The 19,083-nt window shown below is 44.6% G+C and overlaps 1 protein-coding gene across 4 annotated transcripts in view; it reads left to right on the top strand.

Moving 5' to 3' along the window:
- The window catches only part of DCBLD1 (discoidin, CUB and LCCL domain containing 1), a 69,274-nt gene extending 50,669 nt beyond the window's left edge, over positions 1 to 18,605 (top strand). For all 4 annotated transcript variants that reach the window (XM_059177732.1, XM_059177733.1, XM_059177734.1 and 1 more), the window contains 10 exons: positions 2,156 to 2,289; positions 7,384 to 7,424; positions 8,861 to 9,070; positions 9,654 to 9,778; positions 10,035 to 10,182; positions 10,271 to 10,378; positions 12,269 to 12,350; positions 12,649 to 12,698; positions 13,589 to 13,708; positions 16,611 to 18,605. In XM_059177732.1, coding sequence (XP_059033715.1) covers positions 2,156 to 2,289; positions 7,384 to 7,424; positions 8,861 to 9,070; positions 9,654 to 9,778; positions 10,035 to 10,182; positions 10,271 to 10,378; positions 12,269 to 12,350; positions 12,649 to 12,698; positions 13,589 to 13,708; positions 16,611 to 17,116 — 1,524 coding nt within the window. In that variant the 3' untranslated portion in view covers positions 17,117 to 18,605. The remainder of the gene's footprint in view (positions 1 to 2,155; positions 2,290 to 7,383; positions 7,425 to 8,860; positions 9,071 to 9,653; positions 9,779 to 10,034; positions 10,183 to 10,270; positions 10,379 to 12,268; positions 12,351 to 12,648; positions 12,699 to 13,588; positions 13,709 to 16,610) is intronic.
- The last annotated feature ends 478 nt before the right edge of the window (positions 18,606 to 19,083 follow it).

The raw sequence follows: 19,083 nt of genomic DNA, 5'->3' as shown, positions 1-19,083 counted from the left end.
TGGGATAAAGACCATCCCATCCCCAAAACAAATTCCAAGGAAGATAGATGATCCCAGGGACAGTGGGATTATCTGCCCAGTAGACCACTGGACCAATTTGTTTTTCATTTTGAGGCTGAGAGAGCTGGGCAGGTGTGTGTGGACCCTATAGTCGGTATATAGGGGGCCCATTAGAATCACAAAATGACACCCACTAGAAAAGATACCAGACATCATGCAGTCCAGGCTTTTTATTATACAGAGGAATTGGGAAGCCAGGTCCAGAGTAGTGACATGACTTAGTCACACTTGGTAGAGTTAGAGGCCAAGCCAGGATGATGAGCTAAATTACCAAATTTAATTCATAGCTTTTCCATTACAATTGGCAGCTGCATTTTGTATCCCAAGAATCTAAAACAATGATAACAAACCTATTTAAGAAAAGAACATTCCAGAAAAAAACAAAAAACACCCACAAGCTGCCTCTTTAGTTTAAAGATCATTATCTTTTTTGCATCTTCTAATTCTTTTTTTCTCCAAAATCAAGGAGGGTAGTGTTTGCATCTGTCTTTTAGCATTTTCATATTTCTTTTCTGTCAGGAACTTTCCCCTCTTTTGGCTGTGATAGTCATTATTGCAAACCTGATTCATTTTCCAGATTTAATCTAGTTTGGGAAATATATGCTCTCTCAATCGAAGATCACAGAAATTTTCGATTTCATTGCAACCACATTATTACAAAATACAGTTGGTCTCCTTCGTGCCCCAGATATTATAACCTTAATCCAAGAGAATTGTTCTATGGAAAATTAAGGCAACAGTGTTATCGTTAACACAAAGAGAAATTCCCAAGTCCACTTACTGAGACACAATTTCATGAGCTGCTTTTCTCAGTTTGGCATTAGCCATCATGGAGAAGTGAGGCATTGCTAAAATTTATTTAGAAAATGCTGTTCCTCAGCTCCTCAGTCCTGGGCTGACTGCCTAATCACTTCCCCACACAGGTCTGTGCCCACAGGGACCTCGGGGCCTGGGTACCTCATGAACGAGTTTTAGTCCTACCCCAGCCCCACTGCCAGTGAGCCAGTTCCAGTCCCAGGGGCACCTGCTAACCGGCCGGTCAGGTGCTCCCACTTGCTTGGTCACTCCAGGCAGCAATGTTGGAGGACTGAGCAGATGCCAGCTGTTTGACCCTTCCAGAAGAGACTCAGGAAATGAGATGGAGGCTTTGGGCTCTGGGTTGCTCATTCTTATAGCTGTAAGACCTTTGTGAAGTTTTGGTTCCATTTAATGTTATGTGGTTGACATCACTGTTTTGTTTTTTGGTGCCTTGTTCAATCTCTGAATTAATTATAAAAGGAAACTGTGATATGGAAGGTTCACATTCTCAAATAATCTTGGTGTATCTGGGAAAGCAGATGTAAGAAACTGATGAGTTATCTGTTTGTGCTTAACCAGCCACCCCAAAATTTCGTGGCTTAAAATTGTAGCCATGGGAGTGCCTAGATGGCTCAGTTGGTTGGATGCCTGCCCTCGGCTCAGGTCATGATCCCAGGGTCCTGGGATGGAGCCCAGCATAGGGCTTCCTGCTCGATGGGGAGCTTCTCCCTCTCCCTCTCCCTCTCCCTTTCCCTTTGCTATTCTTTCCTTAGCCATGTTATTTGCTGATGAGTTTGTGAGTCAGCAATTTGGACTGGTCAGTTCTTAATCTCCCCTTGTCTACAAGAGCTCCTGCAGTCATGTGGCACGTCAGGTGGGACCAGAGGGTCAAAGGTGGCCACGATGACGTGTGTGGCATTTGGTTGGGCTGTGTCATCTGCAGCAGAACCAAGCAAGTTATGAGGTCCATGCCATCAATTGGAGTACCTACATGGGAGCGTGATGGTTGGGAGGCGTTATTCCCTGGGGGGCCACCACGACTGTAAATTACCTGCTTCCCTCTCTAGTGGATGTGTGCCCAAGCTGGTGTAAATGTGGGAACTCTGAAGTCACTTTGAGATGGCTATACAATAATTTTTCCCCTCCTCTTTTACTTTTTATTTAAATGAATTATAATGTAGCAATGTCGTGGGTCAAATAAGGATCCTGACCACATGTTAGAAGAAGATGAAAACTTCCCACCATATTTTAAATGTGTTCTTGAGTAGCCGTGAGTGATGACATTGCTGTATTTCAGACCTCATTATTGTGCAAAGCAGCCATCCATGCAGGAATCATTGCAGATGAGTTGGGCGGTCAGATCAGCGTGCTTCAGCGCAAAGGGCTAAGTCGATATGAAGGAATCCTGGCCAACGGTGTGCTCTCAAAAGAGTAAGTACTTTGTCTTTTGTTCTGAGTAGAAGGTGACCCCAAAGGCATAATTTATCAGCTCACAAGTTGGAAGGGACAGTGGGCTTATGATACCAAGGGTTCGTCAGCTGCAAAGAATGTGTGTGAGTGCTTCAAGCAGCATTTACGGTGTCTTTGTGGAAGATCAGCTCAACAGTAAAGACGCTCATGGTTATGCAGACAAGTGAGTTGAAATGACACATCTCTGAAGGTCTGGGGCAAAGGAGTATTTCTACTCTCAGGTTCTTTGGGAGGAGAAAATAAAGGCAATCCATTTTCAGTTTTCCCAGTTTTAATAAATTACTGGTTATCTGCAATATTGCCAAAGGTACTGAAGGAGATGGGGAACTAAAATAATCCTCCATAGAACTGCCAAGCTCCCCCAGAAGATCCCCTGGAGACAAGCTCCTAGTGATGAGTAATAGTTGGGAAGTGAAAAAAAAAGAGGGCTTTTGTTAACATACACCTCTCTGCTTGCTGGTATTCTCTGCTCTTACAGCTTCATGAGAAAAAAATATGTCAATTGTTCAATTGTTCAGTTTTTCAACCTGAGCTTTTAATGCTTTTAGGTTTCCTCAGCTTCTGGAGTAGAAAACAAGAGCTGTTAGAACTAAATACAAGCCTGCCTTGTAGTCCAGGTTGTCGCCCATAGAAACAGGCAGCTTGGAATGGGCTAGAGGGAGGCTGTCCCTGGGAGCCTGGGAGGGAGGCTTGATCCTCAAGCCACGGTATTTATCTCTCGCCCCCTCCCTATCGGCCCCAGAAATGTCTTCCTGCTACCATGACCCTGTGTTTTTTGGACAGGTTGTCACATAGTCTTGGTCCCCAAAATACGGCACAAGAGAGACTACAGGCATTTCAGGATCCAGAAGTAAGGAAAGGGAGGTCAGGGCATGTATTCTCTACCACTCCCTAGACCATGTGCAGATCACCAACCATCCCCACTCTAACCCCCCACCCCGCCATTTTGCTGTGGTCCCTGCTTGTGGGCAGAAAGAACACAATCGTGTTTCTCTGCTCTGTTCTCCAAGTGGGTGTGGACCATCTCAACTGGTGAAAAGAAATTACATAAGGGGGTTGATAGCTTCCCTGGTTCGCATAAATACAGTGACTCTGATGTCATTTTGAGAAAGTTATATAGTAGGTTTTTTTCCCTTCCCCTTCTGCCTTAGTTTATATATAAAATATATTAAAGCTTAGTTTAGCAATATTGTAGTTCAAATGGGGATTCTGACTCTGAGTTATAATACTGTTTTTTGGGAAAATGTATCTTAGGTTCCAAAGAACCAGTTGATGAACTCATAAAAGAACTTAGGGGCCAACACCCACGTCTGGATTGAGGTGTTGTCTTAAGTTCACAAGAGAGAGGATTTGGAAGCCATGGCTGAAGTTGGGGGAGAAACTGGTTAGGTCACCTTCATGAAAGAGGCAAGTCTTGGATTTGGTGGGAGGCAGGAACCAGGCATATGGGGACACGAGAGCAGAGTCAAAGCCCAGAGAGGGACATAGAGGAGTTGTGGCAGTGAGCATGCCATGTGTGCATCCAGGGCCCTGGCTGGCAGGTGACTGAAGGAAAAGGCAGAGCTCCCATGGGCATTCCTGAGTCGGGGCTGCAGGTGGGGTAACTGGACAGGGTTTTCCAGTCCATGTCTTTCACAGGCCACGCAAGTGATGCTGTATATAATCCATAGAAGGCAGCCATCCACTAAGGACTGGGTGCGTGCAGTCTGCCCTCTGATGGGGAGGCTCACCGCTCTGTCTTTGTGTTCCTTGCTTACAATGGATAGGATTCCCCTTTCCTTTCCCCCTGGATAAGACTTTTAGCTTTGAGAGGTCCCCAAGTGTTCTTTTCCTATTGTGTGATCATTTAAAGACAAATCAGTCCCAAATTTAAGATCTAAAAGCTTAGTAACAGAGTACCTTTAGAAAGCAAAATTCTTACTCAAATAAATAAAATGTATATATGTGTGTATTATATTTAATTTTATGTATGCACACATGTATTTATACATACATGTATGCATGAACACATATGTACTATATAAATATATGCATGCATGTATTATATACACATGTGCCACATGTGTGCATACATATATTTTTCACTTATGTATTTGCCTCAAGGTTTTTGGAACATAAATATTATATTCCGATTTATAATAAAAGTGATGACTTATACACACTAAGCTGTGTCAGCTTCATCTTGACTTTTGAGGATCTGTTTCTGTTTACATTTTTTATGGTCTGATATATTGACACCAGGACACTATTTCAGGAAGATGCCGTGCTGTGGCCTAGATTTGTTGGGAACCGCATCTCCGGATAGGAGCAAAGAATTGCTCTGGTTTTAAATCTGTTTTTCTTTCTTTCTTTTTTTTTTTTTTTTAATCTCTTGCCTATGTTTGTATACATTTCGATGCTTCTTTTGTAGAAAAATAGGATCATAAAAAGTTGAGGTTGTACTACTAGGATCTTATTATACTTTTGAAAAAGCAATTATTTAAATCGTCAAAGAGAAGTAGACATGTTCTTAATTACTTCTGGGCTTGATACAGATGAAGTCACTTTATGTAATTGGAAATTAAATGTTGGTGCAAAGAGAAGAGTCCAGAAGTGTCCACCTGGAATGAATGAGGAAGAGTATTACTTCACACTGCCTGTGGTTTTTTTGAACAAATTGTTGGATTTTTGTTTTGGTGAGAAGAGAAAGTCCAGAATTATTTCAAGGTCCCTTCTTCCTTCTAGCTCTGATTTTGCTCTGGCTCTTTGTCCTGAGCAGAGAAGAGTAAATGACACATGAGCACATCTCTTGCTCTCATCCCAACTCCCAGGCTTTTGGGGGGCAGCTGTTTTGATCTGTGCTGGTTCACTGCCGGGGAAGTAGTGTGCCTGCGGTCATTGAACTTCTGTTCCCACACATGATTGTTTGGTGTTCAGGAAAAAACACAGAAGGAAGCGCTGCCGCTGAGGAAGAAGGAGTCCCTAAAGTAAATATCTAGGGTTCTTCTGGGATTCATCCGGGTCGGGTCACTTCCTTGATTTGAGGAGACCAGAATGGAATCAGGAAGAGAGTCTGACCTCAGCCCGAGGGTGAAGGCTCACACCACCAGCAGGGAAGGCCTTTCTTTTGGTTTACATCAGCCTCCTCCTGATTGCTTCTGGAGAGCCCTCCGGGAAGGCTGGCAACAACAATCATCAGACTGAATTCATTCACCCTGATATGTGACCATCTCAGAATCCCTTCGTTTCTAAAAGAGGAGGCTCATTTACTGATAGAATTCTCTGAGGGGTTGTATTTAGCTTACTAGAGGGCAATGGAAAAAACATATTCCAGCTGATCACAGAGAAGAGCCAGGCAGAGAGCTGTTCCGAGCAGAGCCTTCCTTGGCAGTGTCTTCCCACGGCTAACTCCACAGCTATCCTTCTTTCCCTAACTTCTCTTTTTCAACAACAGCCAAATAAATATTTTAGTGTCCTGTGGCAGTGGGAGCAAGTTGAGGCCCTCCGAGTTACCCCGATATCAGGTGGCTTTATTTGGGCAAAATTTTAAGTGTAATACTTCGTGCAGGAACATGAGAAAAAAATGGAAAAAGCAGTCACATAGAGGCTCTAAATAAATTAATGAAACTTCGAATGTGAACAAGGTGCGCCTTTCTTTAAAACTTAGGAGAGCTGGATCTTCTTCCCGGCTTTGGTGCTATCGTGAATGGCGGCAAGTGCCGGGCCTCCCATGGGTCCGCCTTTTCCTGGGAGAAGTGATGGGTGGCTGCGCTGTAGTCAGTGCAGAGGTTATAAAAGAACCTTATTCGGAATGGCAGGGCTGTGGAGTCTCCATTGGAGAGTGGACAAGGAAGATGGACGAAAACGTCCATTCCAGGGAGGTAGATTGCCTGGTACTTTGAAATGACAACAGCCACAAGAGCTTTGATGGGAAGGTTCTTAGACTCTTGTCCAGATGCTTTCTCGGTTCTCCGAGGATTTCAACGTTCAGGACTCTTTCTGTCCATGGTTGCCGGATACAATTCAGAGTTAAACATTTAAAGAACAAGGAGTACTCTCAGATTGTAAAGTAATTGAGCACAGCAGTGACATCTACCTCTTGGGCTTTCTCTAGTATCAATATAGTGAGTACTATGCACGCAAGATTCATCTTGAGAACTCCGTATTTTCTACGTATTTTTATGCTGTTGAGTTGGTAAGGGATTTACAAAAAGGTAGATATGGTCTTGGGCCTTAGAATCTCTTCCCCACCGAAGGAGACAGCAGCGGAACAAAGCCAATAGGATGTTTGCCTGTGAGAGTACCACACACTGTAGAAATCTTAGAGTCCACAGGCCCAGGGATTAATGCCAGCTCAGCCATGGGACTGTCCCCCAGGGGCGAGGCCCAGCTCAGGCCAGGTCCGTGAGATGCTGTGAGTTTTCTCCCACCGCACCTGTCATCCAGCATCGGGATGGCTCACGGCTGTGTGTCGCTTACCACAGTAGGGAGCAGCATGACTGGAGGGAGACGGGGCTGAGGCTGCCCCAGAGTGGCACCACTGGGGAAGGAGCAAAGTTTGTGGAGAAGGCAGCTAGCAAATGACATGGTCATTCTTCTAAAAATGGCCGGTCTTCTTCATTTTTCTCCGTGGTCCTTGACCATAGACCGCACCTGGGGTGCGCCAGGGCGGCTACTGAAGCAAACGGGAGCATTCAGGGCTGTCATTCTTTCTGCCTCCATTGCCAGGGATTAATTAACTGGGTCTTAAGGTTGTTCCCGAGACTGTATGTGTGCACTTCCCTTCCCCACACAATGAGGCAATGATTGAAACCACGCAAGATGTTGACCCTACAGCTGTAACTCACAGCCCTGGCCACTTGCCACCTGGGTGGCTTGAGGAACATTGCTTCCCTTCAGTGGTGCTGAGTTTCTCTCTACAAGGCCAGGGACGAAGAAGCTAAGAGCCTTGCCAGGGTGCGGCGAGGATCCCATGAGGTGCGGGAAGGTTCTGTGGTGCCTGGGCTGTGGTGCTGTGTCCGCCATTGCGACCCAGGTGAGCAACTCACCTCCTCCTGTTTGTGTTTATTGTTGCAGTGGTTCCCTGTCCGACAAGCGATTTCTCTTCACCTCCAATGGTAAGGATCCTGTTTCTCTTAAGAATTTGATATTTTAAAGTCTTCAGTGGTAGCGTTTCCTCCAAGGCCCCTCCAATGATAAAGTTTAAAGGATTTTATTTCTTTCCCCCCGCCACAGGTCACACAGCAACAAGTATGCTGTAACTTAAAAACACTGAGACAGGGGCACCTGGGTGGCTCAGTGGGTTAAAGCCTCTGCTTTGGTTCGGGTCATGATCCCAGGGTCATGGGATCAAGCCCCGCATTGGGCTTTCTGCTCCGTGGGGAGCCTGCTTCTCCCTCTCTCTCTGCCTGCCTCTCTGCCTCCTTGTGATCTCTGTCAAATAAATAAATAAAATCTTAAAAAAACAAAAAAACAAAACAAAAAAAACACCGAGACAGTAACTCAATTAGCATGAAGTAGAACATATTTTTCTTTATAATCTAAGCTCTGTCAAACTTTATGCCAAAAAAGTAAAAATTCAAAATGCCATTTATGTTAAGATAAATGCCTCTCTGTTAGATTTTAACAGGAAAAGCTTTTATATTTTTTTAAAAAGATTTTATTTATTTATTTGACAGACGGAGATTACAAGCAGGCAGAGAGGCAGGCAGAGAGGAGGAAGCAGGCTCCCCACTGAGCAGAAAGCCCAATGCGGGGCTCAATCCCAGGACCCTGGGATCATGACCCGAACCGAAGGCAGAGGCTTTAACCCACTGAGCCACCCAGGCACCCCAGGAAAAGTTTTTAAATATTACAGTTTGATTTATGTTTATCTTGAATAAAGTGATTGAACATGAGTGTGCAAAATAAAGGCTTTTTAGCCCCTCCGTCACAAAATTCATTCTGTGGAAATATTCTTTCAACATAAAGTAAAATGTTTCCAGGAGAACAATATGAATATGTCTTCTTTGTCCAGGAGAGGAGTGTAGCCTTTATTTGCTAACCTCTGCATTGTCTTGGACATGGTAAAAGTTAAGTCCTAAGGACAATGCTGAGTACGACTTACTGATCTTCAGAACACCCGATGTCCTTTCTCTTCAAGAACACAGACAATAATGTCCCCTCTAATCAAATGAGAAGAAACGTGGTATTTTAAACCTTTAAGACACATTGTACTTTACTGAAATGAGGGTGAATGTAGAGATCTCAAAAGGAAAATCTATAGTGGGAACAAAGAGATGTCATTTATAGGAGATGTGACTTCAGATGTGACTTCAGTGAGATCCATTAAAAAGAAAAGCAGCAAGTGGAAGGGACCACAGTACAAATGAGTCAGATGAAAACTAGAGGTTATTAAAAACTCGTAATTAAACAGTTGATTTGATACCAGAATGGAAATAAATCAACTAAATTATTCTACATGAGTTGGAGTACTTTTTTTTTTGCTTTAATTTTGTGTTTATATCTGAAATACTTTTTTGGCTTTTTTTTTTTTTTTTTTTTTTTTTTTTAGGTTGCAGCAGATCATTGAGTTTGGAACCTGAAACACAGATCAGAGCTTCTTGGCAGTGGGTCAGTGAGATGGGAGAAGAGGTTCACTGGTCTCCTGGCCATGCCCAAGTTCAGGGCCAAGACCTGTCATGGGCTTCGAGGGACAGTGGCAAGAACCGCAAACAGCGCGAGTGGCTGGAGACTGATTTGGGAGAGAAAAAGAAAATAACAGGTACAGTTTCACAAATGCAAAATGACGGGCAGTTGAAATTATATTTCTGAGCTGCATAGGTAGGTACCTCTTTAGTTACATCAAAGTATTCTGTGTCTTTTCTAAAAGTAACAGGCCTTCACATTGTCTTGATGGGAAGAGCCTGTGTGCAGATTATTAAGTGTGGATATAGGGATTAGATTAAACTTTTTTTTTTTTTTAAAGATTTTATTTATTCATTTGACACAGAGAGAGAGAGCACAAGCAGGGGGAGCAGCAGAGGAGAGGGAGAAGCAAGCTCCCTAATGCAGGGCTTGATCCCAGGATCCAGGGGTCATGACCTGAGCCAAAGGCAGATGCTTAACCGACTAAGCCACCCAGGTGCCCCTAGATGAAACCTTTTTATGGCATGTTGTCAGTGTGGAAACATTCAGCTGTGGTCAGTTTTTAAAATGCAAATAAGAATAATTGGTCTGTAAAATGATTTAAGATTTCAAGGAAGAAACAAAAAAAAAAAAAAAAAGAAAGAGAAAAGAAACCTGGAATTGTACTACATGCTATATATATTGTAAAATCTAACCTATCAGTAATATTTTCTTACAAGGAATTATGACCACAGGATCCACACAGTCAAATTTCAACTTTTACGTTAAGAGTTTCGTGATGAAGTTCAAAAACAACAACTCCAAGTGGAGGACCTATAAAGGAATTGCGAGTAATAAAGAAAAGGTAAGAGAAACTTTGAAGGAAAGAACTGAGTGGGAGAGCAGGTCGCCAAATGTTTTATCAGTGTGTTTCCAGAAAACAGATCTGCAGCACTGCCTTTGTTGGCAAAGCCTTGTAGCTTCACTACCAAGCGTGTCTGCGGAACTACAGCAGACCTGGGTTCCTGGCTTTGGTGTCCTAAAACCAGCTAGGGGTCGGGTGGGAAAGACAGAGGAGCTAACTACCAGCCTCTTCAGGTTAAAGTTATTTGATTCTACAGGTGTTTCAAGGCAACTCTAATTTTCGGGATCCAGTGAGGAATAATTTTATCCCTCCCATCGTGGCTAGATACGTGCGGGTTGTCCCCCAGACGTGGCACCAGAGGATAGCCTTGAAAGTGGAACTCTTTGGCTGCCAGATCACACAAGGCAAGTCAGCGAGTTACTTGGCTCTGCTCCTGCCCTCTCACAGATGGTTGTTACTCATGGGCTTCTTCCAACATCTCCTCTACCTTAGGTAATGATTCATTGGTGTTGCACAAAGCAAGTCCAAACACTGTCAGTGCCACTGAAAGAGAAGATGAGATGATCACAAAATCCGTCCCCTCTCCAGAAGTACCCACAGGTAGAGCACTAACTGTTTTGTGGTTTCCTCAGGAGGATAATCGGACTCTATGTGATGATTACAGTAGCTTCAACAAAAACTTTTTTCTCTGTCGTATGAATGTCTGGAGTCAGAGGGTCCACAGGTAGCTGGGTATGTGTAAAGTGATGTATAATCACAACTCTTCCGTGCAAAACTGTAAGTAGAAAAAGTAGTATTTGCCCTTCAAACACCGGGTAAAGATTTTATGGAAAAATCATATCACCTCCATACAATGGAATACTCTGCTGTCATGAAAAATAAATATGTTTAGTAATGGGGAAGCTCTGGGGTAGAGACAAACTTAAGGAAATTTGCAAAGGAAAGGATAATCCATGTAGCACTCTACCAAGTATGCAAAAAAGGAAATGAAGAGGGGTGCCTGGGTGGCTCCATCTGTTAAGTGTCTGCCTTCGGCTCAGGTCATGATCCCGGGATCCTGGGATAGAGCCCCACCCAAATTGGGCTCTCTGCTCCACAGTGAGTCTGTTTCTCCCTCTTCCTCTGACCCTCTGCCTGCTTGTGCTCACTCTCTCTATCTCAAATAAATAATTTTTTTAAAAAAAGGGAATAAAGAACGAATATATATATATAGAGAGAGATAATCATTCCAAAACTCTGGAAGAATGTCAGGAAACATAATCTGGCTTCCTGTAGAGGAGAAACAGAAGTAGGAGGGAGACTTTCGTAAACTTTTTGAAGTTTAAATATGTAAACATATAACCTATTCAAGTAGTAAACATTAAAAGTACATTTATTTTTTTCAGAATATAAAATGATTTGTGTAATTTTATAAAATTTAGAAAGATTAGAGATCTAAATATGAGAGTAATAAGCCATAAATTAGCATCCACAGATAATCACCATATTCCACTGTATCCACTTTACCATATTTGTCTATATCTTTGAGAAAAAATGGTAGCATACCACATATTTTGTCTGTAGCATAGTTTTGCTTAACCTTGTATCATGAGCATCTGCCAGTGTTATTAAATAGTTAAAAAACACAGTTGCTAATACATTTATAGTGTTTTTCCTATGGACATACCATCACTTAGTTAACCATTCCCCTATTATTGGAAGCTTAAGTTCTTAGATTTCTCCCAAACTTCCACTCTGGTAAATAATAACCCAGTTATTTACGACTTTTGTTCCTTTTGAAGGTCCTTTACCCCCCCCCCCATTTCATGAACTACACATTTCCACTCCTGATCATCCCTTTGTTGATGATCCCTTCTCAAGGATCACAGATAAAGGGTGAAGAACAAATATTCCTCCTTTAGTTTGCATAGTGTGTACAAGGTTGGAGCCTGCTTTAGTAGCTGTTAAAGTGACTTCCTTTTTTAAAGTAGGAAGACATGGTGTTCTGTGAGCAGAGTGGAAATGCTCTCTGAGGTCATCGGGCTGCATTTCCTCTTAGCCCACTGCTCCAGAGTCCTGGTAACAGGAAGCCCAGGGCTCTTCTTCCCTTTCCCCCAGCTACTGTTAGTGCACACGTGCAAAGTCTCCCACCATCTGGGGGAACTGGTTCCTTGAGCTGATTACCTCCCAACCAGCTGGGTGGGCCAGCGTAAAACCTTCCCCTCAATTCTGATTGTGAAGCCTAATGTCGTCCCAACAAGTTCAGAGTAAATGTTAATCCCCGAAGACCACCAAAAATTGCCGTTTGGGGAAAAAAAAAATTATTTTCCTAAACTTGAGCCAGAATTTTATATCCCCTCTGTTTGCTTTCTAATATCAGGAAATGCCTAGCACAAATTCATTTAACCCGTATTAAACCGTTGAAGACCTTTCAAATCAATGTTGAGTTTTAGACTGAACTTGGGCTGCAGCTCATTTCTGTTTTAATATGGCGGCTTTCCCTCTTCCTAGGAATAAACATCACAGCTGTTACAATTCTGCCGGTGCTCCTTGCCCTGCTGCTTGGAATAGGAATCTTTGCAGCCTTTAGAAAGTATGTGCCTTGGCATTTTTAAGTTTCTTCTCTAATTATGCAAATAATCACAAAACCAAACTGTTTGCTTTTCTGATGTTCATGTGTAGAGAAGCAGCCTTACTTTGGCCAAGATAAAATGTTAATACATGTTTTAAAAACAAGTTGGGTAGGGGTAGAAAGTATTCTTCTACTAAAAATTCTTCTAAAATTCTAAAAGAATTCTTCTACTAAATTATTCTTCTGAAGAATTCACGTATTCTTCTATAATACTTACAACTTAGGAAGCTTTTCAAGTAAGATTCTTTTGTCTCTATAGGAAGAAGAAGAAAGGAAATCCATATGGATCAGCTAAGGCCCAGAAAACAGGTTGGTTTACAGAAAACTCTATCTATGATTTTATTTTGTCTTAGAGAAGGGACAGGGTCTGCAAATTAAAAGCATTATTAGGTCTGTGGCCCACACTTAACGTGGTTAAAAAAATAAGCTCTATAGCCTTTAAGTTAGCAAGCCTAAAAGGGATGGAATATTGTATCATATCTCTTTATTTCAACTGGAAGTTTTCATGGGCCAGTTACTTTTACTTTTGTTCAGCATTATCCCATCATTTATCAACATTCTTTTTTTTTGGAGGGAGGGTATTGGAGTTTAGGCCACCCCATTGCCTGTCACCCAGGAGAAGTTATAAAAGCCCTATTTTCACAAAGTATGTTGTTGGCCCGCATCTCCAGTCTTCCATGGTATTTCCCATCCTGGGAAAGCAAAGGAAGAACCAGGCAGGGTTCAGGTTCAATTGCAGAAAATCCTTAGGACTACAGGATGCCCATGCAATGAGTCATCTACAGTCCAGAGAGACAGCAGCAGGGAAGGACACCTCTGAATCTTAGGAGGCCTTTGGGACACCACCTCTGCAGAGTCTCAAGAGCCAAAAGTGTTGGTTCCTGAGACATGAGTGTCGCATCTGTGCAGATGATGGGAAGCCATGCCACCAAGTGTAACATAGGGATAATCTGGGACATAAGGGGTACACAAATACATCGTGAAGGCAAGTGGAAAGCATGGTTGGAATGGTGTTCACTGTTGTAACGACCGCAGTATGCTGTCTCTACTACATATATCTGAGGAGCCGTGGCCACTCTCTACATGTAAGGTCAGCCGGCAGGAGGTGGCCTGACCCCAACTCATCGAGAAACACATCATGGACAATGTACGTTATGCTTCTGAGATATTAGTGGTGTTTCGTGTTATCTTTATTCCAGACTGTTGGAAGCAGATCAAATATCCCTTTGCCAGACATCAGTCCACCGAGTTCACCATCAGCTATGATAATGAAAAGGAAATGACGCAAAAGTTAGATCTCATCACAAGTGATATGGCAGGTAAACGGCAACCCCTTGGGACGGTGCTCTCGGGTGGGAAGTGCTGCTTCTGGGAGAAGCGAGACCAGGAGGGAAATAAGCCCTTTCAGACGAGGCCAGTACACTGACAGGGGCTAGAACAGACCTATAGCAGTGGCCCCAAGGTACCATGAAAATCTGGAAGCCCTGAATTAATCTGTTGCTAAGATTTTGGTGAAGACACTAAGAAAGAGGGACTGGAAAGATGAATTAAGAACAGCTCCTGCCCTTATAGAAGATGAGCTGGGAGATGAAAGAAGCTGTCCAGTGTTAGAATGGCCTCTGTGTTGTGATAAGTCATCCCTGAAAATCAAGCTTCTCAGACTTTCTTGGGGGAAGGATCCTTTTTTTTCTTCTTTTGCCTTTTAAAAAATTATTTCTAATTCATTGAGAACTAATACTTTTGTAAAATACAATACAGTTGGCCCTTGAACAACAAGGGGGTTAGGGATGCTGGCCCCCCTGCACTGTCAAAAATCCATGTATAACTTCTGACTTCCCCAAAACTTAACTACTCATAGCTTATTGCAGACAAGAACAACCTACTGTTGAATCCATCCTTAGAAATAAAATAAACAGTCAGTTAACATGTTTTATGCATTAGATAATATATATATATTTTTAAAGATTTTATTTATTTATTTATTTATTTGAAAGAGAGAGAGAGAGCATAAGCAGGGGGAGGGGCAGAAGGAGAGGGAGAAGCAGACTCCCCACTGAGCAGGAAGCCCAATGCAGGGCTCAACCCTAGGACCCTGGGATCATGACCCGAGCCAAAGGCAGCTGCTTAACTGACAGAGCCATCCAGGTGCCCGTGTATATTATATTCTTAGAAGAAAGTAAATTAGAGAAAATAAAATGTTATTAAGAAAATCATAAAAAAGAGGAAAACACATTTCCAGTACTATGCTGTATTGAAAAAAATATCTGCCTATAACTGCACATACATAGTTTAAACCCCTGTTGTTTGCGGTCAATTGTATAAATTAGGAGAAAACAGTTTTTAAAAGACATACAAAATACAAAGCTCTAATTCTTTTATTAGAGCAATGGACGTAAAGTTAGTCTTGAATTGCTGTGAGTTTCTAAACACTTGCTCTCAATTTGTGTACTCTTTCTGCAGACCTGTCTTGGTTCTCAGATACGTAGGCATCACCAACTGCACTCTAGGAGCACTGCTTAGCTTCTCGCTCCTCAAAGTGCATTCTGAGGGCCAGCAGTATCAGGGAGCTTGCTAGAAATGTGGGCCTTCAGGCCATGCCCTGGCCCACTGGCCCAGAAGTTCCCAGGTGGTGCATGTCTGTATCAGGCAGAAGACTACCAGTGGAAAGGTTGCTTGAGCTGCTTCAGGGCAAAGAGAGCATCTCTCCACCCAAAATCCATCTTCTTATTTCTTACCCCTTGACCCCCACCAATTCTAGTACTACCTTGTAGATAAAACAAGAGAGGGAAGACCCCCTTGTCTGTCTTCTTATTCCTTTCATTGTTCTTTAGCTTCTGGTGCAGCCGGTCCTCCTCCCCCACTGTGTGGTCCTTCTTGGGCACCTTGACTGTGAGACTCCCCAGGTCTTGCTCTTCCCCCGCACCCCACTTAGCCACAGTCTCTCTCCTCAGAGAGAGGAGAGACCCCCCTGCTCCAGAGCTCCCAATAGAGAGCACTTCCTTGCGTTTTTATCTGCTCAGCTGCTAAGCCCCGACTTCCCTCCCTGTCCCCCAAAGGTCAGTAATCTCACCTGCTGGACTACCTGCGAATGTCACCAGTTCCTCAGTGGGTCCAAAATTGAACCCATTGTTCCTAACTCTCCCCATGACTGCTCCATACATTCTCTTCTGAGTGGCTTCCCGACTGTCTACCTCAGGCATCTGGGCTTAACATCTGGGAAGGGGTCTTAGCTCCCCTCTTTCCTCACTCCCCACATTGTTGGTAATACATATTGCCTGAGTCATGTCTCCAAGGGATAGCCTTCCCAAGGCTGCTGCCAGACCTCTTGCGTGTGACTTACACTTTTTCTTTTTTTCTCATTTTTTTGATCTTTCCCTCTTTAGTCAGCTTCCTGGTTACCTTTAACTTTGCCAATCTCTTCTTTAGAATCCTCAGCAGGTTTCTTTTATGGAACTAAACCAAACTTGCTAGTACGGCACTCAGTGTTCTCTATGTGGGAGTCTACGTTAACAGTGTGCACTTGGGATCTGAGCTCGACCTCTGGCTCCATTGGGTGCTTACCTTGAGATCTTGGAGAAGTTACTTCATCTCAGTCTGCTTCTGTTTTCCGTTTGTCAGATGGAGTAACAGTCAGTACTTCATTGTAATTTTTTTTTTGAAGACTTCATTAATTGATACCTTAGTATCTTAGAATAGTGCCTGGCACAGAGTAAGGACTCAATAAATGGGAGCTTCATTGGTATTATCGCCATTGTCATTAGACCCCAACCTATTCTTTTGGTCTTGGTTTTCCATTAAAGTACCCCATGTCCCTCATACTCTGACCACATCAAACTCTCTTTCCATGGTTTTTAATAGGTTGTTTAATCACCGGTCCCGTTCCTCATAGTATTTACTGCCTCCACTCCAAAATCTGGCATCTCGAGAGCCATTTTGAGAGCTCCATGAGGTATTTCCCTCCCCTCTCCCAGGTGTGGGGAAGCGTCCTCTCCGCCTTTTCCAGGTTCCCGCGACCCGCTGAGGCTTCCTAAAGTTCTGTTCTGTAAGCCCGTGTGTGTGGCACCTCCGCCTTTTACACCTCAGGCTTTCTCATCCTGCCTGCTATGTGGTATAGGCACTCAGAAGAGCTGGTTCCCCAGGGCGCCGCCTTCGCCAACAACCGGCTCGTCCCGGCGTCCGGGCGGCGCACACACGGTGTGTCTCCTGCGCTTCTAATTGCAGATTACCAGCCGCCGCTCCTGATCGGCACGGGGACCGTGACCAGGAAGGGCTCCACCTTCCGCCCGATGGACACCGAGGCAGACGAGGCCATGCCGGGCACCGGGGCCGGCGGCCACTACCACTGCCCCCTGTCGGCCGGCCGCCACGAGTACGCCCTGCCCTTGACCCACCCCGAGCCGGAGTACGCCACGCCCATCGTGGAGCGGCCCGCCGCGCGGGGGCTTACCTTCGCGGCGCTGGGCGGCTACCACGTGCCGGGCCCGGGACCGGTGCTCACGCCCTCGCCCTCAGCCGGCGGCGGCGCGCCCTACCAGACGCCGCCCCACCCCGCGCCCTCCGCCGAGCGCCGGGGCTACGATCAGCCCACCACCGGCGGCCCGACGGCGGAGCGCGCCCACCCGGACTACCAGGAGCCGCGGGCGAAGCCGACCGCCAGCGCCGCCTATGCGGCCCCCAGAGACTGCCTCCAACCCCAGAGCCCCACGGCCATGACCGCTCTCCTGTGAGCACACTGTGACAGCACGCTGCTGCGGTACAGAGCCGCGAGCGGTGTGCGGCGTGCGGCAGACGGGAGAGGGGGGGTCAAGTGTGCGTGGGTGTGCGCGCGCGCGCGCGTGTCGTGGGTGTGCGCGCGGGCGTGCCTGAGATTTCATAGGATCCTGCGGTGGAGCCCTAGGGCCCACCTCCTACTGTTTACAAAGTAGTGCATCTGGTTTTGTTCTGACCCTTCGGGCAAGAGCCTGTTGGGTTCTGTTGGGCTAGGAAAATGACAATTTTCAGATGGCATTTTCATTTCTCTGTGACACTGAGCTGCTTTCGTATAAAATGTGCAATCTGTACAGAGTTGTATTTAACATGAATGAAAGTAACTTAAGTTCGCTCGATCAGCTTTTCTGCACAGAGGCTAAGTGGGAGATTGAAGCTGTTGCAGAAACGCGTGTAATAGTATGTTCGCCCGAAGTCTGTTTTATCTGATAGTGTGTTCGCAGCAGGTCTGTTTAAACTTAATCTTGTTGTTATTGTGGCTCGTTTCCTTTCCTTTGATAACCAGAACTAAAAGCATTGCTAACATTCTTTTGGAAGGAATGAAATTACTTGAAGCAGGAGAAACACACCAGGGTGGTTGTTAGCAATTATGATTGTAGATTAAAACACAATAGCACACAACCACCTCAGCAGCTGCCTGTTCCTTGGACGCCACTTGGGATAGGTTCCTGCGGGCCGCCGGCGGCTTCCCTGCCTGACAGACCTGGGTCTCCGAGGTACGGGCCTTCATCCCACTTGGCTTTCCTCCTCACCTCTGCCTGCAGAGGCGGTCTGGCTTTCACATGTAAATCCACCTTTCCAAACTGTCCGCAAAGACGCAGGGGCCACCAAAACTGCTCTCCCAACAAACTGAATGAAGGTGGCGCAGTGATGACAGCCGGACTTACTGTGACAGATGCTTTTGTACCTCAGATTAAAAATATTGCTGAGGTCAGACGCCCACACTTTGCGTGACTTTCTTCAGAAATAACACATTGTCACTATGAAACAAAGTTATTTGAGGTGTGTTCTTGCAAAAGGGACAGCGGCCAAATCCACATCTAGCTTTTCTACTGAGATGGCGGGGAACTGAACTGATTTTGTTTCTTACAAAATCAGCGTTCCCTCTGATTCCAGATTAGCCCAGACCTCAGCCGTACCTCGTGTTCAGTGCTTTTTATCTGTTTGCGTTGAATTTACTGTGCAGAATTTGCCCTCTTTTGCCAAAGAGGAAAATGTGTGTTTAACAAAATGTGGACCAAAAAAAAAAAAAAAATCCTTTACCTAAAAAATATATTGTGATTCTATTTGTATAACTATGACTTTGTGTGAAACTATAAATCTTAAAATAGGGTGCTGGAAGTTCACAGCAGACTTTTTGGTTATTTTAGGGTATCAACTGTTTACTTTGTGGAGTTTACATGGTTTTATATGCATACTAATTGTAATAATAAACTATGCCAAATCGCAGTGCCCCTGCCTCTCACTGGTGTCTGCTAGCTGAGCTGTTGAAGGCGTCTGAGGCTCAGTCTTCCTCAAAGGGCAGGCGGTTACAGTGGAAAGAGCTGGGTTTGGAGTCAGGCAGGTCTTGGTTCCAGACCCTGATCAGCTGCATGATAGCTGAGGGATCTTGAGCCAGTTAGTCTGGAAATAAGACCCGCCAAGCAAGTGAAGTCTACTCGAGCTTACTATAGCATGGGAGTCCGCCACCATCGCTTGCATTTTGGCAGAGAAGCCGAAGGACAGCAGAGGGATGGAAAGCTTCATGTTGGAAAAAGAAGGGAGGGCTGCAGGTGTGCCTTGCTTGGAGGCTGTTGGCATGGGGAAGCTATGGGGTGGATTGACCAGATAATGGGTTAGGGATGTGTATTTGTCCTTCTCTGCTTGGCCCTACGTTGGAAATGCGTACAGAAAATGTGAGAGGCTATCAGTTAGTAATCATAGCAAA

The sequence above is a fragment of the Mustela lutreola genome, chromosome 6, assembly GCF_030435805.1.
Source record: "Mustela lutreola isolate mMusLut2 chromosome 6, mMusLut2.pri, whole genome shotgun sequence".
Taxonomy (NCBI): domain Eukaryota; kingdom Metazoa; phylum Chordata; class Mammalia; order Carnivora; family Mustelidae; genus Mustela; species Mustela lutreola.
This window is presented reverse-complemented; position numbering and strand designations above follow the sequence as displayed.